Consider the following 18,574-nt stretch of genomic DNA (forward strand, 5'->3'; position numbering starts at 1 on the left):
CCTTATAGATTGGCCCCAAGATATGCATTTTTCATGTTATACCCGAACATTACATAGATCAATTAAAAATTAATCTTACTTGATTAAAAAAATAAATATCTACTATTTTTTTTTTTTGAGAAAAATATTTAATTTAAAAAGTCGTTAGTTATTTGAAACCCTAACTTGTCAATAGAAATTCTATAGTACGAGATTGGTTATATAAAAAAGAAGATGCTATCACTCAACCATCCTATCTAAGACAAACTGAATTGCTGGTTTTGTTTAAAATTATTAAGAATTTGTTCTTATTTTTTTATTCTTCTTTTCATGTTTTTGACTCTGGTGTTTATTCTTCTTTTCATGTTCTTGACTCTGGCGTTAGTAAATAATTCCTACAAATATTTTCAATTCTGGTGTTAATAAATATCGCACAAATCCAAAAAATATAATACTCTTAACTCTGATATCAGTAAATATTTTCATAAAAAAGAAATTTTAAAAAGAAATTTTCTATGTTATTTTTTCTTGTTTATCCTTTATTATTATTTGGTCATTTTAGATGGAAGTAAAAGAAAACATTGCACGATATATTTTCTTTTAACAGTAATAGTTCACAGATTGAGTACATTTACAAAAAAATACAAACACAAAAATAAAATAAAATAAAGTGTGAGGGGTCCATAAATAAATCAACAAAAGCCCGAAAACATTTTTGAAATTTTATGTTATCGAAAAGGGATTTGTTTAGTTAAATATCAAATTAAAACAAATATAAAAATTATGATCAAGACATAACGATATTTTTGAAATTTTATGTTATCGAAAATGGGTTTGTTTAGTTAAATATCAAATTAGAACAGATATAAAAATTATGATCAAGACATAATGTTGTGTTTTGCCTAGTACACTCTTAATAAACACAATTTAGATAGATTGGACCTAAAGCCCAGACCGACCCACTCTTTGTTTTTTCGTTTTAGATTGGATTTAGCCCAACCATACAGGCTGAGCTAGACCTAGACAGATTAGCCCGGTTACTAGTTCAAACTAATAATCCAACTAATATATTTTTCTTTGGAAGCATGCACGAGCTACTTGCATACACTTGTTATAAAAAAAAAAATTAAAAGTAAGAAGAAGAGAATGAAATTACTTAACTGTTTGTTGTACTGCTATTACTAATTTCTTGAATGAAGATTAATATTATTCCTTCTGCATTTTTTTCCTTTTCTTTCGCATACCTAAAGGTTGGTATTTAATCAAACTCATTTTTTTCTTAAGTTTAAGTTTGACTAAAAATCAAATTTAAAAGCAGCTTCCTTAAAGAAAACTGTCCCAGAAATACTTTTCAAATTTGAGCGCCTGCAGGTGCTTCTTCGTTTATTAGGTGGGAAAACGAGCGGCGGTCTTCGTACTGTACGGTTGAAGTTTACGAAGTCTAAGCAGCCAAATTAGAGCGTCTGCGAATGCTGATTCGTGAACTAATTATCTAGGGGTCACGAGCGATGCAATCAGAATTTTATAAAACTTTAATTTTTGTAATTATTTTCTTTGAATAATTTTCATATATTAATATTAAAAATAATTTTTTTAAAAAAACTACTTGAATCTGCTATAGCTAAGCTTTCACACAAAGATACAGTTCTGCATAAAGAAAAAAAGACTAATAAATGTAATTCAAAATATTTGATATTTTCGACCATTTCACTGATAGGTAACATGTTCGATGAATCCCTGGAGTTTGTGTTGGATGGGAAGTGAGATGGAGTTGACCCTTCAGGTTAATTATGACCATCTTGGGCTTGAAATGGTGAAAAAGTTGCGAGTATTTTTTTTAACGGTTGTAACTTCGCAAGACGGAAAAAGAAGGAAATGGCCTCACCAACTAAAACCAAAATTGAGAACAGTGCGTCAATTACGTAGAACCAGACCACACAGAGTTTTACTGTTTCATGGATTTTTTTTTAAATTTTATTTATTATATAAAAATTAATTAATAAAAAAATTTTCGATAAAAAATTTTTGCTTTATTTTTAAAAAAGTATTTCCTTTTTATTTTAAACAAAAAATAATTTATAAAAATTATAAAAAATTTAAAAATATCATATTATTTACTGGTTATATCAAATTTAATCCTTAAATTTTTAATTACTATATATTTTTTTAATTTCATCTCTTAAAATTTAATTTAATTTAATTTTTATATTAACTATATTTTTTATTTTTATAATTGTTATTTGTTTTTCTCTTATTATTTTTTAATTATAATTTTTTACCTATCAAATTTAATTATCATTATTTTAATTATTATTATTTTTTAATTGTTACTTATTTTATTTGTAATAATTTATAAAATTATAATTATAATTATTTTAACTTTATCATCTGTTAATTTTTTATTTTTTATATTTTATTTTTATTTATTTTATTTAAAATAATTTATAAAATTAGATTTTTAAAATTTTATTCTCATTTAATCTTTTAATTTGTAACGTTTATTTTTTTATTTTAAAAAATTTAAATAAATATTAATAAATTATTTTTCAACTTATTTTTTATAATATAACTAAATATTAAAACTTATTTTTAATAACACTATCAAAAAAAAAATAATTTATTTAAAAAAAAAAAAAACTGCCTTCCAACGTGTACGCAGCAAACAAACGGGTTATTCACTCCTATTGCTCTCTGTCTATTTTTTCAGTGTATTTGAAGACAAGCCTTTCATTTCAACCAGAGCTCTAAATTCTAAAGGGAGGCATTCCTTTTCCCACAGAGAGAGAGAGAGAGATGGGATGGAGTGTAAAGCTGCTCCATTCTCCAGTCTTCGCTGTCTACTCTTGCTGTCTTCACTTGTTCATTCTTCTTTCAATATTTCACTTGTCCACCGCTCAAAACGCCACTACTGATCCATCTGAAGGTACGTATCTCTCTCAGATCTCCCGAATTCTGCAGTACAAGTTAAATAATCCTCATGAGGGGCAAATGGTTCCAAAATAAACCATGTGAATTTGCTTCCATATCCATCTTTCTTGCATCTTCTTTCTTTTCTTTTTACCCTTGCAATCTTCACGTATACGGGGTTTCATTGGTTTTAGCTATAAGGGTGGGTGACAGAAATAAGATCTGACGGAAACTCTTACTTTTCTTTCTTGGTCTGTCTTTATCCATAGTTCATGGCGATTAGAATTGGATTTTTAGTAGGAGATTAAAACTAAAGAAATGCTACCTATGTATTTGATGATGTTTTTGTTTTTCACATTTTATGATTACACAAAAGTAGCTAAATAACAGTTTGGTATTTTTATTATTATTTTTATATCATATGGTATTAAAAATAAATTTTAAAAAATAAAAAATAAATATTATATATAAAGAACACCCTCAGCCGCCCCACTACAAATTTGGTAGCGAAAAAAATATGATATTTTTTTCACTCATGTCCATACCGATGGCTTAGCTGGGTGTTTGTAGGGGCCACAATCAATGCCCACTTGAAGCGCACATTATTATTTTTGAAATTAGAAATCCTCGACTCTAATTTCCATCACCTTGGAGGTTTTTTCTCTTCTTACAATCATTACCTCGGAATTTTCATATAATCCATGCAAACAGTCAACTAATACATATGTTTTTTTGATAATCAAACTCTTGAATGTAAGTAATTGACTTTTCTACATCAACTTTTGCTATGGCGATTCAAAAGTTTGATCAATTTCTTAATAAACCCGTTAATCAAACTGTAAGTGGGGTAAGTAATTACATATGTTCCGTAGCCCTTGATTTTTTTCAAAGATTCGTTTAGATAACTTAAGATAAAGTGATATGTACTTAAAGATTTTCACTCTATGTATGTCTCTATAAAATCCAAACCAAACCAACTTGGTGGATTGAATTGGAAATCAACATGGGACCTAGGTCTAGTTTGATCCAATTAAAAATAAGAGTTTACAAGTGATTTGGTTATGCAGCAGAACTAGATAAAAAACCTTATCGTTTTCTTTTTTTTTTCTTTTGTTAAAAGGTTATAGTTTTGGTCATGCACTAGACTATTTTTTTATGATTAAAATGATATAGTTTTAATATTTTAAATTTTTTAATAAAAGTAACTCTAGTTGATATCTTGGTAGATAATTCACGTGTGGAAATGATGACGCAAATTTTTTAAAAATGAATAAAAATAAAGAATCTCTATTTTTTTATTAACCAAGAATATGAATACCAATATCAGTATTAACAAATTATTAAATTTTTAATTATAAAAAATTGATTAAATGACTTAGAATGGAACTGTAGATGATTGGTATCGTAATGAAAATCATTGTTTGCTTTTTTTTTTTTTTCCTAAACCAAACAAAAAAAAAGGAAGAAAAAATATATATTATAAACAACTTCTTACTGTGGGCTGCAAGCCAGAAAGGTCCAGGTATCCTGGCGTAACTTAATTTTGGCAGGCCTTGAGAGCAGAGCTAAAATGTTATGTTCAATTCATTGATGGGCATTTTGTCTCTGTTTCAAGGCATAGTGATTAGGAATGATCATCAGAAAATAAAAACTATGTCATTGGGTGGTAGAGTGATGAATCCCTTCATGTCACCGTCGTTACATACCATTTTTGCAATACTTGTTCTTCAATCTCTTGAGCCTTTTGAAGTCGAATTTTGATACAACGTCAATTTAATACACAATACAAATACACAGATGCCATTTCAATTTATTTTTCCAATCTCTTCCCCTCCTTTTCAGCTCTCTTCTAGATTAGGGTCCTACTAGAAGATAAATGGCTTGTGTAAAAAAAATATTAAAACTTTTTTAATATATTTTTAATAAAAAATAATAATGATCTTAAAATATAAATATTAGATGATATATTTTTTTAAATATTAACATGATGATGTATTAATGATCATACATTAGAGAATTCAATATTTTCCCATTCCAACCGCACCAAACTAAGAGACCAGAAATAGAGAGAAGAGGGAGGGGGAGAGGGCTGTGAGAGAGTTTGAGAGAGAGGTGAGCAGAGTCGACAAACTATGGAGATAGAGAAGGAGGGTGGGGTGGCTGGGGGAGGAAAGGAAATTAGTGGCATCAGGTTTCGAAGAGAAAAATAAACATTTTATACCTGGTTCAGGGTTTAAATTGAACCGGTTCAATTTAATCAGTTTTAAATTTTTAAAATCAAAACTAAAACCAAACCGCACCAAAAGATTTTTTAATTGCTTCATTTGATTTTTTTCTCTAGTTTTTTCGGTTATTTATTTTTTGTTATCTTGATTTAATCAATTTTTTGGTTTTTTATTTTTTAAAACAGCCTTAGTTAAAACTAATTACAACGTTGTTTTGTGATGGTGAGACAGTGAGTGCATTGAACTCATTATTTGAACAATGGGACACAAAAGCTGTGGGATTATGGAACTTGAGTGGAGAGCCATGCAGTGGATCTGCCGTTAACGACACCGGTTTTGAAGACCCTGCCAACAACCCTGCCATCAAATGTGACTGTACCTACAATAATAGTGCTACATGTCACATTACTCAACTGTATCTCTCTCTCTCTCTAAAGAATTTCGATTTTTCGCATGAGCCCTCATAAATTTTAGGGCAGTTGGCATTTGTTTGGTCTGTGTTTTAGTCTACGTATAAATTTTGAACTATTTTCAGGAGAGTGTATGCTTTGAACAAAAGAGGGGAGATTCCAGAAGTAATTACGGCATTGAAGTATCTTACCCTTCTGTAAGGAAACACCCAAATTATTAAGTTTTTGTTGAAAGACTCTATGCTTCTAGCTTATATAGTTGAAGGAATTTTGCAGGAAAATTGATCAAAATTACTTCACTGGTCCATTGCCTGCATTTATTGGAAATTTAACTGCATTGCAGAGTTTGTAAGTAAAGAAGTTCTTTCCAGAACATTTTATTACATCTGACACACTTCTGTTACATAAAAAGAAAAAAAATTGAACCTCGACAGCTCATTGACCTTACTTTTTTTTATGTGACTAGGTCAATTGCGCATAATGCGTTTTCTGGGACCATTCCTACGGAGCTTGGAAATCTCAAGGAGCTAACTTTGCTGTAGGATTTGCTTTTCAATCAAATTTTACTTCGTGGAATAAATTATCAGCATATATCCTCATTTTGGTCTTAATTTATGGACAGATTACGAGATGAAGTATTGTACAGGTTTTAAGCACATAGGCAATCGTATTTGGATGATAATCTTCTAAAAAAGCCTTATTTGTTACATGATCAACAGGTCTATTGGTATAAATAATTTCTCGGGAACACTCCCCCCAGAACTGGGTCAACTTGTCAATCTTGAGGAACTGTAAGTTGTAGCACCTTTTCCCTGTAATGTAACCAAAGACCTCCTTTCTGTAAGTATTTGTACCATATGTAGTTAAATACAAGATTTTGATATCTGTTTGTTTTGCAGTTATGTGAATAGTTGTGGATTGGGTGGTGAAATTCCCTCAACATTTGTTAACCTTCGAAGAATGAGAATCTTGTAAGGAAATCACATTCTATAAGTTTATAGCAGTTTGTTCATCTTCAAATCCAAGGTTACCGTACCCCAGCAATGCTCACCTTCGCTTGGCTTGTTTATCTTCAGTACGGCTTCAGATGCTGCTTTCACAGGCAACATACCTGACTTTATTGGCAACTGGACAGGGCTGACATCATTGTAAGCCATAAAATCTTCTGATATTTGCATTTGTTAGACACAGCAGTAGTATGTTTACACCTACAGGGAAGAATGATTTGTTTGATTGGTTTATGGGATGTTGCTACAGGAGATTTCAAGGGAATTCTTTTGAAGGTCCTATACCATCCAGTTTCTCCAACTTGACCTCACTGAGCTCTCTGTGAGTTTTTTTTTTTTTTTACAACTCTCTGTCTTTCATATGTTTGTCTACATGCAAAAGAAAATTATTTTCAGTAATGTGTAAATGCACATAACTGTACAGGCGAATCAGCGATTTAAGCAATGTGAGCTCTACTCTTGATTTTATCAAGAACTTGAAGAGCTTGACCGACTTGTAAGTAGTTGATTAGTCTATCCATTATTTTTATATGCATCCAAATTTGCACTAATTTCTCGATTATCTTCTCCGAAGGACTCTGAGGAATGCATTGATTAGTGGTAGTATTCCATCTGATATTGGAGAAATATTCCAGACTCTAGATAGACTGTAAGTTCTTGATACATTTAGCTTAAAAGGCCAAAGCCATCCTTGAAATCTACTTGCACCTGTATGTTTCTTACGTAATTTTTTCATCAATTTTTCAGGGATTTAAGTTTCAACAATTTAACAGGCCAAGTTCCAAGTGCTTTATTCACTATGAGTTCTCTTCAATACTTGTAAATATCACTAAACCTTTAGAACTTAGAAGTGCTTTGATCATTTTTTTTCGGTTCTGACACTCTTGCTGAACTCTTCACTTTGTTACTTTCTCTTTCTATTCTCTTCCCATATATTGCAATGGCCAGGTTTCTTGGAAACAATAGTCTAATCGGAACCCTTCCTAACCAGAAGAGCAGTACACTTCAGACAATGTAAGTCCTCGTACCAAAGAATATTATACATTGAAACTGGTGGCACTGCCCAAGCAGCGATTACATGACAGCTTCTGAAGCAATGTTAGATCATATCGTGACACCATTATTTTATTGGACTATATCCTGAAACCCTTTTGATCTTTATTTCCTTCTTTTTTGTATCTCAATTAAGTCAGAATCTAATTTTATCCCAACTCATTTGTTACCATGCGCCTACTAACCCCCGCTTATATAATAATTTTTGCAGAGATTTGTCTTACAATTATCTGTCAGGGACTTTTCCTTCATGGGTAACCTCAAATATACAATTGTATGTGTCCCAAACCATGACGCTTTCTTCACGCATCTTTGTTTTCTGAGTTTAACACTACGTTTTGAACACCAAATACATGAACTACCTCTTAGAAATCAATATCGCCTTATTCTGTCATCATGAATCTTTGCTGTGTTTTACAGCACATATTTTTTCAGTAACCTTTGTGAAACTATGCAGGAATTTAGTGGCCAACAACTTCACTTTTGACAGCTCGAATATAAGGTGAAGTGATATGTATTTTCAAAGCCCTTATAATTAATAGGGTGCACATCAAGCAAAACTGGTGCAATATGGATCCTGTATTTGTTTGTAACCGGTCCTCCTTTCTTAGTTTCCAATTCTGATAAGCAATAAATGTTTTCCCATGTAGTGTTCTGCCAGGATTGAACTGTCTACAGAGAAATTTCCCATGCAATCGGAATCCTCCACTCTGTAAGCTTCTTCATCCAGCAATTTAGTTCCTACTAGAACTTCTCATTGTCTGATTCAATATGAAATGCGCCTTCCTAGACCCTGCCAGTAATCATCCTAGTTTTGTCTAGCATGTCTAGACTTCCAGGAATTAGTTTCATATAAAGGTGACAATGGCTTCATGCTTCAACAATTTGGAAGAGAATAATTGATTTCAGTTCTATCCTGTCATCTGTTGCAGATGCAAATTTCTCAATCAACTGTGGTGGTCGAATGATGAAAACTGCTGACGGCACAGTTTATGAAGCTGAAAATTCATCTATCAGTGCAGCATCATTCACTGTAACTAGCACTGAGAAATGGGCGGTGAGCAATGCAGGCTTGTACGCTGATAGAGAAAATCCTAGTTATGTTGAAAATAACTTGAAACAAGTTACCGGCACCAACACCCCAGAGCTCTATCAGACTTCAAGGATATCTCCTGGTTCACTTAGGTACTATGGCCTAGGTCTCCAGAATGGGCCTTACACTATAAATCTGTTATTTGCAGAAACTAGATTTGCAGCTCGAAGCTCACAAACCTGGGATAGTTTAGCACGACGTGTTTTTGATATCTATATTCAGGTAAAAAAGTTTTAAAACCAAATGCATGTTGTACAAATTTCTATAATTAAAATTCCATTTTCTGTGTTCATATGTTTCTTAGGGAAACCGCCAATTGAAGGACTTTGACATATCAATGGAGGCAGGTGGGGTCGACAGAGCAATTACAAAGACTTTTAACGTCACTGTGTCAGAAAATCATCTTGAAATTCACCTGTTTTGGGCTGGTAAGGGTACGTGCTGTAACCCTGTACAAGGCTACTATGGACCAATCATTTCAGCCCTCAATGTTGTTCCAGGTAACATGTCTTAACTTACTAATCAAACTTAGTATGTTCAGATTGTGCTTCTCTGGTTCTCACTGCTATTGCTAACTGAATTTACTGCACAGATTTTACACCAAATGTTAGTGGGATACCATCCAGTACTCGAAAAGAGAAGAGCAGGACGGGGGTGATTGTTGGTGTTTCCATTTCTGTTGGAGTTGTGAGCTTGATCCTGATATTTGTACTTCTTTACATCAGGTTGAAAAAAGACAGCGAAGATGAGGAAGGTAAGACCATCCAATAATCAGACAACTTGTACTTATTATTGTTTGTCCAATCCAAACCTCATCGATTCTGGAATTGGTGAAGTGTGATGATTCCAATAATGAGCAGAAGCTCTCCTCAAGCCTTCAACTCTCTCAAATGAGTGAAGATGTACTTGATCCTGATACACAACCAAGGACCTTCAAATTTTCCTTAAACAGAAAATGATTTTATGCCTTGAATCTGGGTGTAATTTCGTTGGAGGAGGTTAACTCTGCTTGGATGCTTCACCATTTCCTGTCTAGAACTTTATATATTAAGAATATATTAAGTTAACATGATCTGTACAAATTATGTTATATAAAGAAAGGTATCCTAAACTAATGACTTCATTTTTTCTTGCTTAAATCTGCAGTGTTGCTTGGGATGGGCCCTAGACCAAACACTTTTAGTTATTCCCAGTTGAGGACTGCCACCGAAGACTTCAGCCCTTCAAATAAGCTAGGGGAAGGAGGATATGGACCTGTGTACAAGGTAAGAAACGCAAGACAATTACTCTACATGTTATAAACAAGATAAGCTAGAGGTTCAAGATTTTTCTGTTTACCTAGGACCAGGTATGCTTTCTGATGGGAACAAATCAAATTATGCTTTACGTTACTAAATTCTGGTACTTTTTAGGGTATGCTTTCTGATGGGAGAGAAGTTGCTGTAAAGAAACTTTCAGTAGCATCTAACCAGGGAACAAATCAATTTGTGACGGAGATCGCAACCATATCGGCAGTTCAACATCGCAATCTTGTGAAATTGTATGGATGCTGCATTGAAGGAAATAGACGCCTCCTTGTTTATGAATACCTCGAAAACAAAAGCCTTGATAAGACACTCTTTGGTATGAAGATGCCCAAATGCTTGTATATTTCCCTTACTAAGTAGCCATAGAAACTTGATTCTCTACACTCATCTAGAGGATCGAAATAGACAGGATTTACTTTTGGTTGCTGAAGAATGTGAATAGAAAAGGCTTGCTTCTTGGCTGGACAACTCACTGTACTTCAATAAGATACATGTTCAGTTTTCAGACTTCATTTTGGTAATGGAATGGATTATGTACTAAGCTTGCATCTCCTAATTATGCAGGAAAAGATGGCATGCATCTTGATTGGCCAACCCGCCTCAATATATGCCTGGGAACTGCTAGAGGATTAGCTTATCTCCATGAGGAGTCAAGGCCAAGGATTGTACATAGAGATGTCAAGGCCAGTAACATTTTGCTTGATGCAAACCTCTTCCCCAAAATATCAGATTTTGGATTGGCAATACTCTATGATGACAAGAAAACTCACATCAGCACTCGAGTTGCAGGAACCATGTAAGACCTCCTCCAACCATGTCCTTAAATCATTCTTAATTTGCTGATTATGAACCAAGCTATAGTCAATACCAAAGCGCAGCGTTCAGAAACCACATGTAAAATCAATGGAGATTATTTGAAGGGATTCTTGCAATAAACCTTCTCACCAAGCAAATTAATTTTCTTGTAGAGGCTATTTGGCACCGGAGTATGCAATGCGTGGACATCTGACAGAGAAGGCTGATGTTTTTGGTTTTGGTGTGGTTGCTCTGGAGATCCTGAGTGGGAGAGCAAATTCTGATTCTAGTTTGGATGTTGAAAGGGTCTATCTTCTCGAATGGGTAAAAGAAAAAAACTCTGTACTTTTTTTTTACTTGCCTATTTACCCTCGTTAATGAAATCAGTCCTTCTCAAAGTGAATTGACGGTATAATGTTTCTAGGCGTGGAAATTGCATGAAAGTGGGCGAAGTTTAGAGCTGATGGATCCAAGTGTAACAGAATTCGATGAAAATGAAGCTCTTCGAGTTGTAGGAGTAGCTCTCTTGTGCACTCAAGCTTCACCAGCTATGAGGCCAACAATGTCAAGAGTTGTAGCAATGCTTACTGGAGATATTGAAGTGAGTGCTGTTACATCAAAGCCAAGCTACTTGACTGATTGGAATTTTAAGGATATAACTGGCACATTTTCGACTGAAAATACTCAAGCATCCACTTCATCCGAGGCTAGCAAGAGCCAGAATCACAATCCAATTGTTCTTATTCCACGAGGTGATCAAATGCACTCTCCACTAAATATTACTGAACCAAGGCTCAGTGACCTCATTGGGGATGGAAGGTGAAAGGCTAGTTAATGCTACAATATCCAGCCGTATAGAGTCGCACTTCCTGTGTCTATTTCTAGGCAGTTGTATGATTATTCCAGACATGAAAGCTTTATACTCAAACCATTTGTACAAAATTCTTAAAAGGACACCCATAAAATGAGAAGTTATGTTTGTCTTTAATTATGGGTTAAAATGAAAAAATAAATATTCATGTAATGAGTCCATAAATAAAATTTTAAAGTTGTTGTTACTATTTTTATTCTTTACACTTTGGTAACCAGAAAGAATAGAAAAAATATGAGTTTTTGAGTTATTTTGAGATCTTCATGAAATAATAATTTTGTGTGACATTATTTTATCTTTTATTTTCTCATAATAAATTTCTTTGAACATCTCTCCTATAAAGTAGGCATAAAATACCAAACTATATAAATTTATTGTGATTGATTGTGCAACGTATTGTGGTTTATTTATATTTCTCTACTTGCCAATTAGTTTAATATTCAAGATTGTTTTTGCAACAAATTGGTATCAAAACTTGTATAATTATTAGTTGGCTTTCACAATGACAATAAAAATAACATTAACAATGAAGTTTGATACATACAAGTTTAATGGTAAGAATGACTTTAATCCATGACATGTAAATATCTGACTTGCTAGTTCAACAAGGTTTATTCAAGGTATTACAAAGTGTAGATAATTTGCCTAAGAAAATAGATGACAAGGAAAAAAAAGATTTTTTAGAATGTTTATATAATGCTATTCAATTTTATTTATCCGATAAAGTTTTGAGAGAAGTTGTCAAGGAAACTATATCTACTAGATTGTGGAAAAAGTTAAAAACTCTTTACATGTCTAAATCTTCGACGAACTAATTGTATTTGAAACATCAATTATATACTCTTTGATTGAAAGAAAGTGTTATGACAAAAAGCCTAATTTTGTAATGTTAATCTAATCAAACAAATTTTGAAAAAGTATATGACAAGAATCCCATGGATTAATTGTATGATATTTTATTTTTTAAAAATAATAATATGACCTTATAAGATATCTTCTACCGATCACAAATTAAACTTACAAACTTCCAATTAGATTCACTTGAAAGAATATTATATTGGATTTTTGTTGCTTAAATTGGGAAAATACATCTTTATAAATCAAAGCATTCTAAATATCAAATATGTTGAATTCCACCTTGCTGAACAATCAAGAACAAAGCTTTTAGTTAGAGGAACAAACATGACAAGAATTTTCTTGAAAATTTTGCTTTTTTTTTTAGATGGAACTGTCGAATAAAGTACACTCTCTTTAGTTTTCTCAATCCCACTCTTAATTAGTTTCATCCCAAGTTTCACTATTAAGCTCAGAATATGAGTACAACATTTTATATGAATAAAATCACCATTCAATATAAATGAACTAACTTGTAATTTATTTTTCAAATTAGATATCAATGTATCATTAGTTGAGCAATTATCTAATGTAATAGTTGATAAGTTAGTATTAATATACCAATCCATCAAGCAATCAACTAAAATTTTAGCTGACACTTTTTTTGTGTGTGGGCATGATACATAAACAAACCTAAATCAAAATAAAATAATAAATATACATAATAAGTAATTGCAAAAGCTACTACCAATATATATTAAATAAAATTCACTTCAATATACAACTTTGTAATTTCCATTTATCATTAATGGAGTGTGTTATAATGACCATGAACCCTCTCTTTCAATAGTTGGAAATCTATATATCACTTGTAATTGCTACTTTACCATCATCATTCTCTAACTTGTGCATTAACATTGCTCTCTCATCATCATAAACTTTTAAAATGTTGTTTTTTTTTTTTATGGTATTTCAACAAGAAACCTTTTAAAAAAGTAAAGTGTATTAGAGTATCTTTGAAATCCAACATGTCCCCTATGAAAAATGAGTTTTGCTTTTCCTAAACAAAATCATTCAATTATTTATTAGGATCAAAACAATCTTTTTCATATGGTTCATTTGTTATTATTATATTGATTAAAAATAAATTGGTCTTTTTATATTTTTGATGCACAATTAAATGACTAAAATATCCTTAAAAGAAAAAAAAATAAAAGTAGTGTTCAAGGGCTTTTTGGTCTTTTACCACTTTGGTTGCAAAATGTAATTACCAATTTCCATTCAAAGTAAAAAAAAAAAAAACATTAAAACTGACATCCATGGGTATTTTTATCTTTTCATGATGGGTTTTTTTAGTTATAATCAATTTAAATGAGTGGAAATTCAATCTTTTAATAAATATAAATATAATTAAAAAATAAAAATAGCTAGTGCGTGATATGCATGCGTTTTTGGATGGTGCATTTGACACCTCTTAATAGTCAAACGCTATATTTTGCGACGATATTGGAAGTGTCATGACATCCTTTTTCACGTAGTCAAGTGTGTGTGTATGATAGAGAAATGGTAGGGATCCAATTAATCTTCCCCCCTATTCTCTCTCTCTTCACCTCGGATTTCATGCCAACACTTTTAAAATCAAATATGCCCTGTTAATTTGTAATTGTATTAAATTTGGTCATCATTTTTTTAATTGCTATTTGTTCTAGTTTTAATGCTTTTTTGAAGTAGGTTTTTTATTTGAATTTTATCCATTGACATTCGATTTAATTTGATTTTTATTCTTTTGATTGCTATTTTTTTTATTTTATTTTTATCATTTTCTTGATTTTTCTTCAATTTCATCACTCATGATTTTATTTCATTTAATTTTTATATTTAATTTGGTCTTTATTTTTTTTATTGGTCTTTATTTTTTTATTTTTTAATCTAGTCCCTTTTTTTCATTCAGTTTTTATACCAAATTTTGTCCTCATTGTTTTGTTTTGTTTTTCTTTTTGTTTTAAATTTTGGATGATTAAGAATTTTATGTTATGATTTTTTCTTGTATGTCTTCTATAAGATAGTCCTGGTATCATGACTTGAGTCATGAGTTTTAAAGATTAGCCCAATTTAACTTTGGTTTTTTTTTAATATATTTTTCAATTAATTTTTTTTTTATCAATTTCATCATTTAAAATTAGATTATTAGGCCTTGAGTTTTGTAATTTTATCCACTTTTTTTTATTGTGGGTTTATCCCAATTTCATATCCCGGGTCACGGGTTAGTCGAGTTCACATAGGTTGACTTGTGTTTTTTTTCAATGTTTTTTAAATTGATATTTTTTCATTTTTTTTCATTTAGTTTATTTGAGACTTGACCTTTATTGTTTTATTAAATTTTTTATGGGTGGGGTTTTCCTAGTCTCATGACGAGATCATGAATTTGACATGAGTTATGTTTTTTTTATCCTTTTTAAAATTGATTTTTTTTCTAGATTGTTCTTCGACGTTTGCTTTATTGATAATTGAGCTTCAAATTTCTTTTATTTTCTTATTATGAGGTTATCTCGTTCCAATTCAATTTTTGCTTTGTTTCTAAATAAGATTGTTGTGATATTTTAAAAATATTTAAAGGGTATCTTTTTATTATATTGTCAAACGTTCATTTTTTTTTCTAGTCATTGATTTTTTATTTTTTTTACTAATTTTCATTGGATTTTTTAGTCATATTATTAACTTAACAAAAATCATTAAACCCATTAGAATCAATGACTAAGGTTTTAGATTTTTCATGCTCGTTTATGAATGCTATTATCGTTTGAGTATTTGACTTAGACTGTAACATAACAGATGCCACATATCTAATAAGACCTAAAACATATAGTTTTTTCACTATAGCAAATTTATTGTACAAACACTATGTATTTTCTTAAATTTCATAGTGGATTGGAGCATTGCTAATCTTTTTTGTTTTGATCATGAACTTTTTTTTCCTCTTGTATTGCATAATGTCTAAACTAATGATAAATTTCTTATAATTTGTTGTAGAAAGACTTAATTACAAAAAAAAGGACCAAAATATAGAACATAGAGAAACCAAGTGGTTAATAAGAAATTGTTATGAAAAAGTTCACTTGGGTCCATCTATTTTTTTAGATTCATTTTCAATCCTTTTAGTTTTTAGAATTTTATTTTTGGTCTAAAAACTTCATTTTATTCATTTTTAGTCCCTAGGTTTGAGAGATGAGAGAGAAAGTCATAAGAAAATAGGAGTTGAGAAATAAAGTTGTCGGCTGGCTTGATTTTGGTAAAAAAAAAGGATCAATCTTGATGTCAACATGTATCTTTTTAGAAAAGGTAGATCGGGACTCAAGAAGTTTTTGAAAATCAAGTTGATTTTCCATTCTTTTAATCAATTCAATGCCAATTTAAGATCACAAATGAGTTTATTAAGAAAAACTCTAAACTTGTAGGAGTTTAACTATAGCTCAAGGTATATTATTATGGATTACTAAAGTAAAATTACTATGTTGCCATTGAGTGGAAAAAGACGAAGCCTTAAGGGCAGGGATGTTTTACTCCTTTTATTAGCCTATTGGTTATTAAAAGATTCTATTAAAAGATTCTATGGGGGTGTTTATGTCTTTTTAAAATTTTAAGCACAATAAAAATATGCTTTTACTTTTAAAGTTAATAAAATTTAAAAATGTTGATCAACGTCTTTCTTGACTTTCCATAAGCTTCTTAACATGAAAAATACTTACTTGGCCCATGGTTAAAAAATTATTGGGCTACTGAATAAGAGTTTTTCAGGGTTTGCAAATATATGCATACAGTGGAAGTATATCTTTAACTTAATAAAAAACTAAAGATAAGCTTTGCATTTGGGAGTACTTTTATACTTTCATATGATTATTTTGTGTAATTGCTAGAGTCATGAGATACATTTTAGTATTTTTATATATTTTTTTGATTTTTTAATAATAAAATTTTTTGGTGCGTGTTCAACATGCACTAATGAGTAGTTGGTGTCTACAACATGCATATGATGCATGCGACATTACTTGGTGGCCAAAACCAGACTTTCATTGTCTCCATAAATGTTTCACCATATCCTTTTTCATGTAGTGTGACACGTGACAACTTATAGTGGTTAAATTATTACCAATGGTCGTTTGATATTTTGCCTTATTCTTTTTTCTATCCTAATAGATAATGTGTAACATTTTCCTTTTTGTTTTTCAGTTTTCAATTTTAGTCTTCATTCTCTTAATTTCTTATTTTGTTCATTTTTCATTTATACAAGATTTTTTGTTTTCACTCTAGTCCTTCAATCACAATTTCTCATCTTTTTTATTTCAGTCCTCATTCTTTTAATTTTTTGTTTTGTTCTTATTCCTTTTATATAAATTTTTTTCTTTCAATTTAGTCCTTAAATTACAATTTCTCATATGTTTTATTTTTTATTTTGGTACTCAATTTTTTTATACATTTAATTTTTTTTGCTTAGCATTTTTGTTGAAGTTTTTTTTTACTTTTAATTTCATCCTTCAACTAATTTTTTTATTGTTTTATTTTTTTTAGTTTGACCTTTATTCTTTTGATTTGTTTTTTTTTTAAATTTTTTTAAAGCTATTTTTGAATTTAATTTAACCCTCTAATTAAAATTTTTTACCCTTATTTTTTTAGATCTTTTTGTGTAATTGATTTTAATTCCTAGTTTCATCTTTCGATTTATTTAATTTGTTGGGCATTTGGCTTTGTATGATCTTATTGTTTTGCATTAGTTTTTTAATAATGTTTTTGTGATTATAATCATGTTTTTTCTATGGGTTTTATCGGTCTCATGACCTAGGCCACCATTTTACATGCTTTTTTGAATATAAGTTTCTTTTTAGTTGTTTTGTTTCCGTTTGATTTTTTAAGATATCATTCTAATTTATCTATAATTTTTTTCTATACAAATGAAGTTTATTTTTTAAAATGAAAAATATTTATTTTTAAATAATATTGTTGATTTATTCAACCTTGCGTAATATTATTTGTGGTATGAGTTTATTCAATCAGTTTCATTTGTATTTATCCTTGAAGTCATGAGTTTTTCAGGTTGTGGATTTATATTTTATTATTTTAAATAAATAAGTTCAGTAAATACAATTGAATGAATGTATCATTTTATATGATTGAATATCATGATCTTCATCCATCTATGCTTTTCTTTAGTTTTTTTCTTAGCTATTATTAACAATTTTTTTATTTACATAAATAATTATCAATTGATTTAATTAGATGTTTATATAGGCTTTTTAATTCATACTTTCATCTTTTATGCAAAAACATACTTTGAAAAAGCCTGAATATTTAATATTTTTTTAAATATTTTATAACCCATAATGAAACACGGGTTAATTGGCTAGTTAAGACCTGTATGACCTATATGGTGTTCTTTAAGCATTTTCATGTACAAAAGAGTTTAAAAAAATAGGTTTTTGGGGTTATGAAAATCAATATCTCTACTTTTTGATCATTTGAGGTGGCTGAAATCGAACTATAAATGACACACGTTGTTTAGTTTTTTTAAGGCCCAAAATATAATTATGGGCATGCTCATTGGCTTGCATTTTGTTTTTTTAGGCTAAAAGCAGGGCAATTAGGCTCTCAAGATCTTTTTTAAAGTCTCATATTTATCTTTTTTTTTTATATATAATTTTTATTAAATCTAATTTAATTAGAAAAACTACAATTGTTTTCTTAGAAAATTATCCTATTAAATATCATTTAATTTTAGATTTATTTTCAAATGAAAGTATGATATTTTTTATAATTCCCTTCTTTTACAACCCTTCATAATTTTTTTTTCTTAAACCATTTTTTTTCTTATTTCAAAACCTCTACATTTTTTTATTAATTATAATTGCTTATGATTTTTATGAGGCTAAGAACCTAGGAAAAAGTATATTTTTTTATTTAAAAAAATCATGTTATTAAAAATGAATGAATTATACTAGAAAATTATTATTTTTTCAATGGAGTGAAAATAATTACTTTCGTTACAAGAAATAATTTTATTACTATATAATTAAATATTTTTTTTGGAAAAGCTCCCTACAC

At 30.1% G+C, this 18,574-nt stretch overlaps 1 protein-coding gene across 1 annotated transcript; it reads left to right on the forward strand.

The window, feature by feature from the left end:
• The first annotated feature begins 2,703 nt into the window (after positions 1 to 2,703).
• On the forward strand, positions 2,704 to 11,767 carry LOC105127249 (probable LRR receptor-like serine/threonine-protein kinase At1g56140). Its single transcript, XM_011028476.1, has 24 exons — positions 2,704 to 2,902; positions 5,343 to 5,526; positions 5,647 to 5,718; positions 5,798 to 5,869; positions 5,988 to 6,059; positions 6,241 to 6,312; positions 6,421 to 6,492; positions 6,598 to 6,669; positions 6,779 to 6,850; positions 6,953 to 7,024; positions 7,103 to 7,177; positions 7,276 to 7,347; positions 7,477 to 7,542; positions 7,793 to 7,855; positions 8,039 to 8,083; positions 8,232 to 8,293; positions 8,514 to 8,896; positions 8,979 to 9,174; positions 9,267 to 9,428; positions 9,821 to 9,939; positions 10,087 to 10,297; positions 10,546 to 10,777; positions 10,950 to 11,100; positions 11,201 to 11,767. The coding sequence occupies exons 1-24, from the start codon at positions 2,773 to 2,775 to the stop codon at positions 11,597 to 11,599; spliced, it is 3,126 nt and encodes a 1,041-aa protein (XP_011026778.1). The 5' UTR covers positions 2,704 to 2,772; the 3' UTR covers positions 11,600 to 11,767.
• The last annotated feature ends 6,807 nt before the right edge of the window (positions 11,768 to 18,574 follow it).

Source organism: Populus euphratica, unplaced genomic scaffold, assembly GCF_000495115.2.
Source record: "Populus euphratica unplaced genomic scaffold, PopEup_1.0 scaffold7.1, whole genome shotgun sequence".
Taxonomy (NCBI): Eukaryota; Viridiplantae; Streptophyta; class Magnoliopsida; order Malpighiales; family Salicaceae; genus Populus; species Populus euphratica.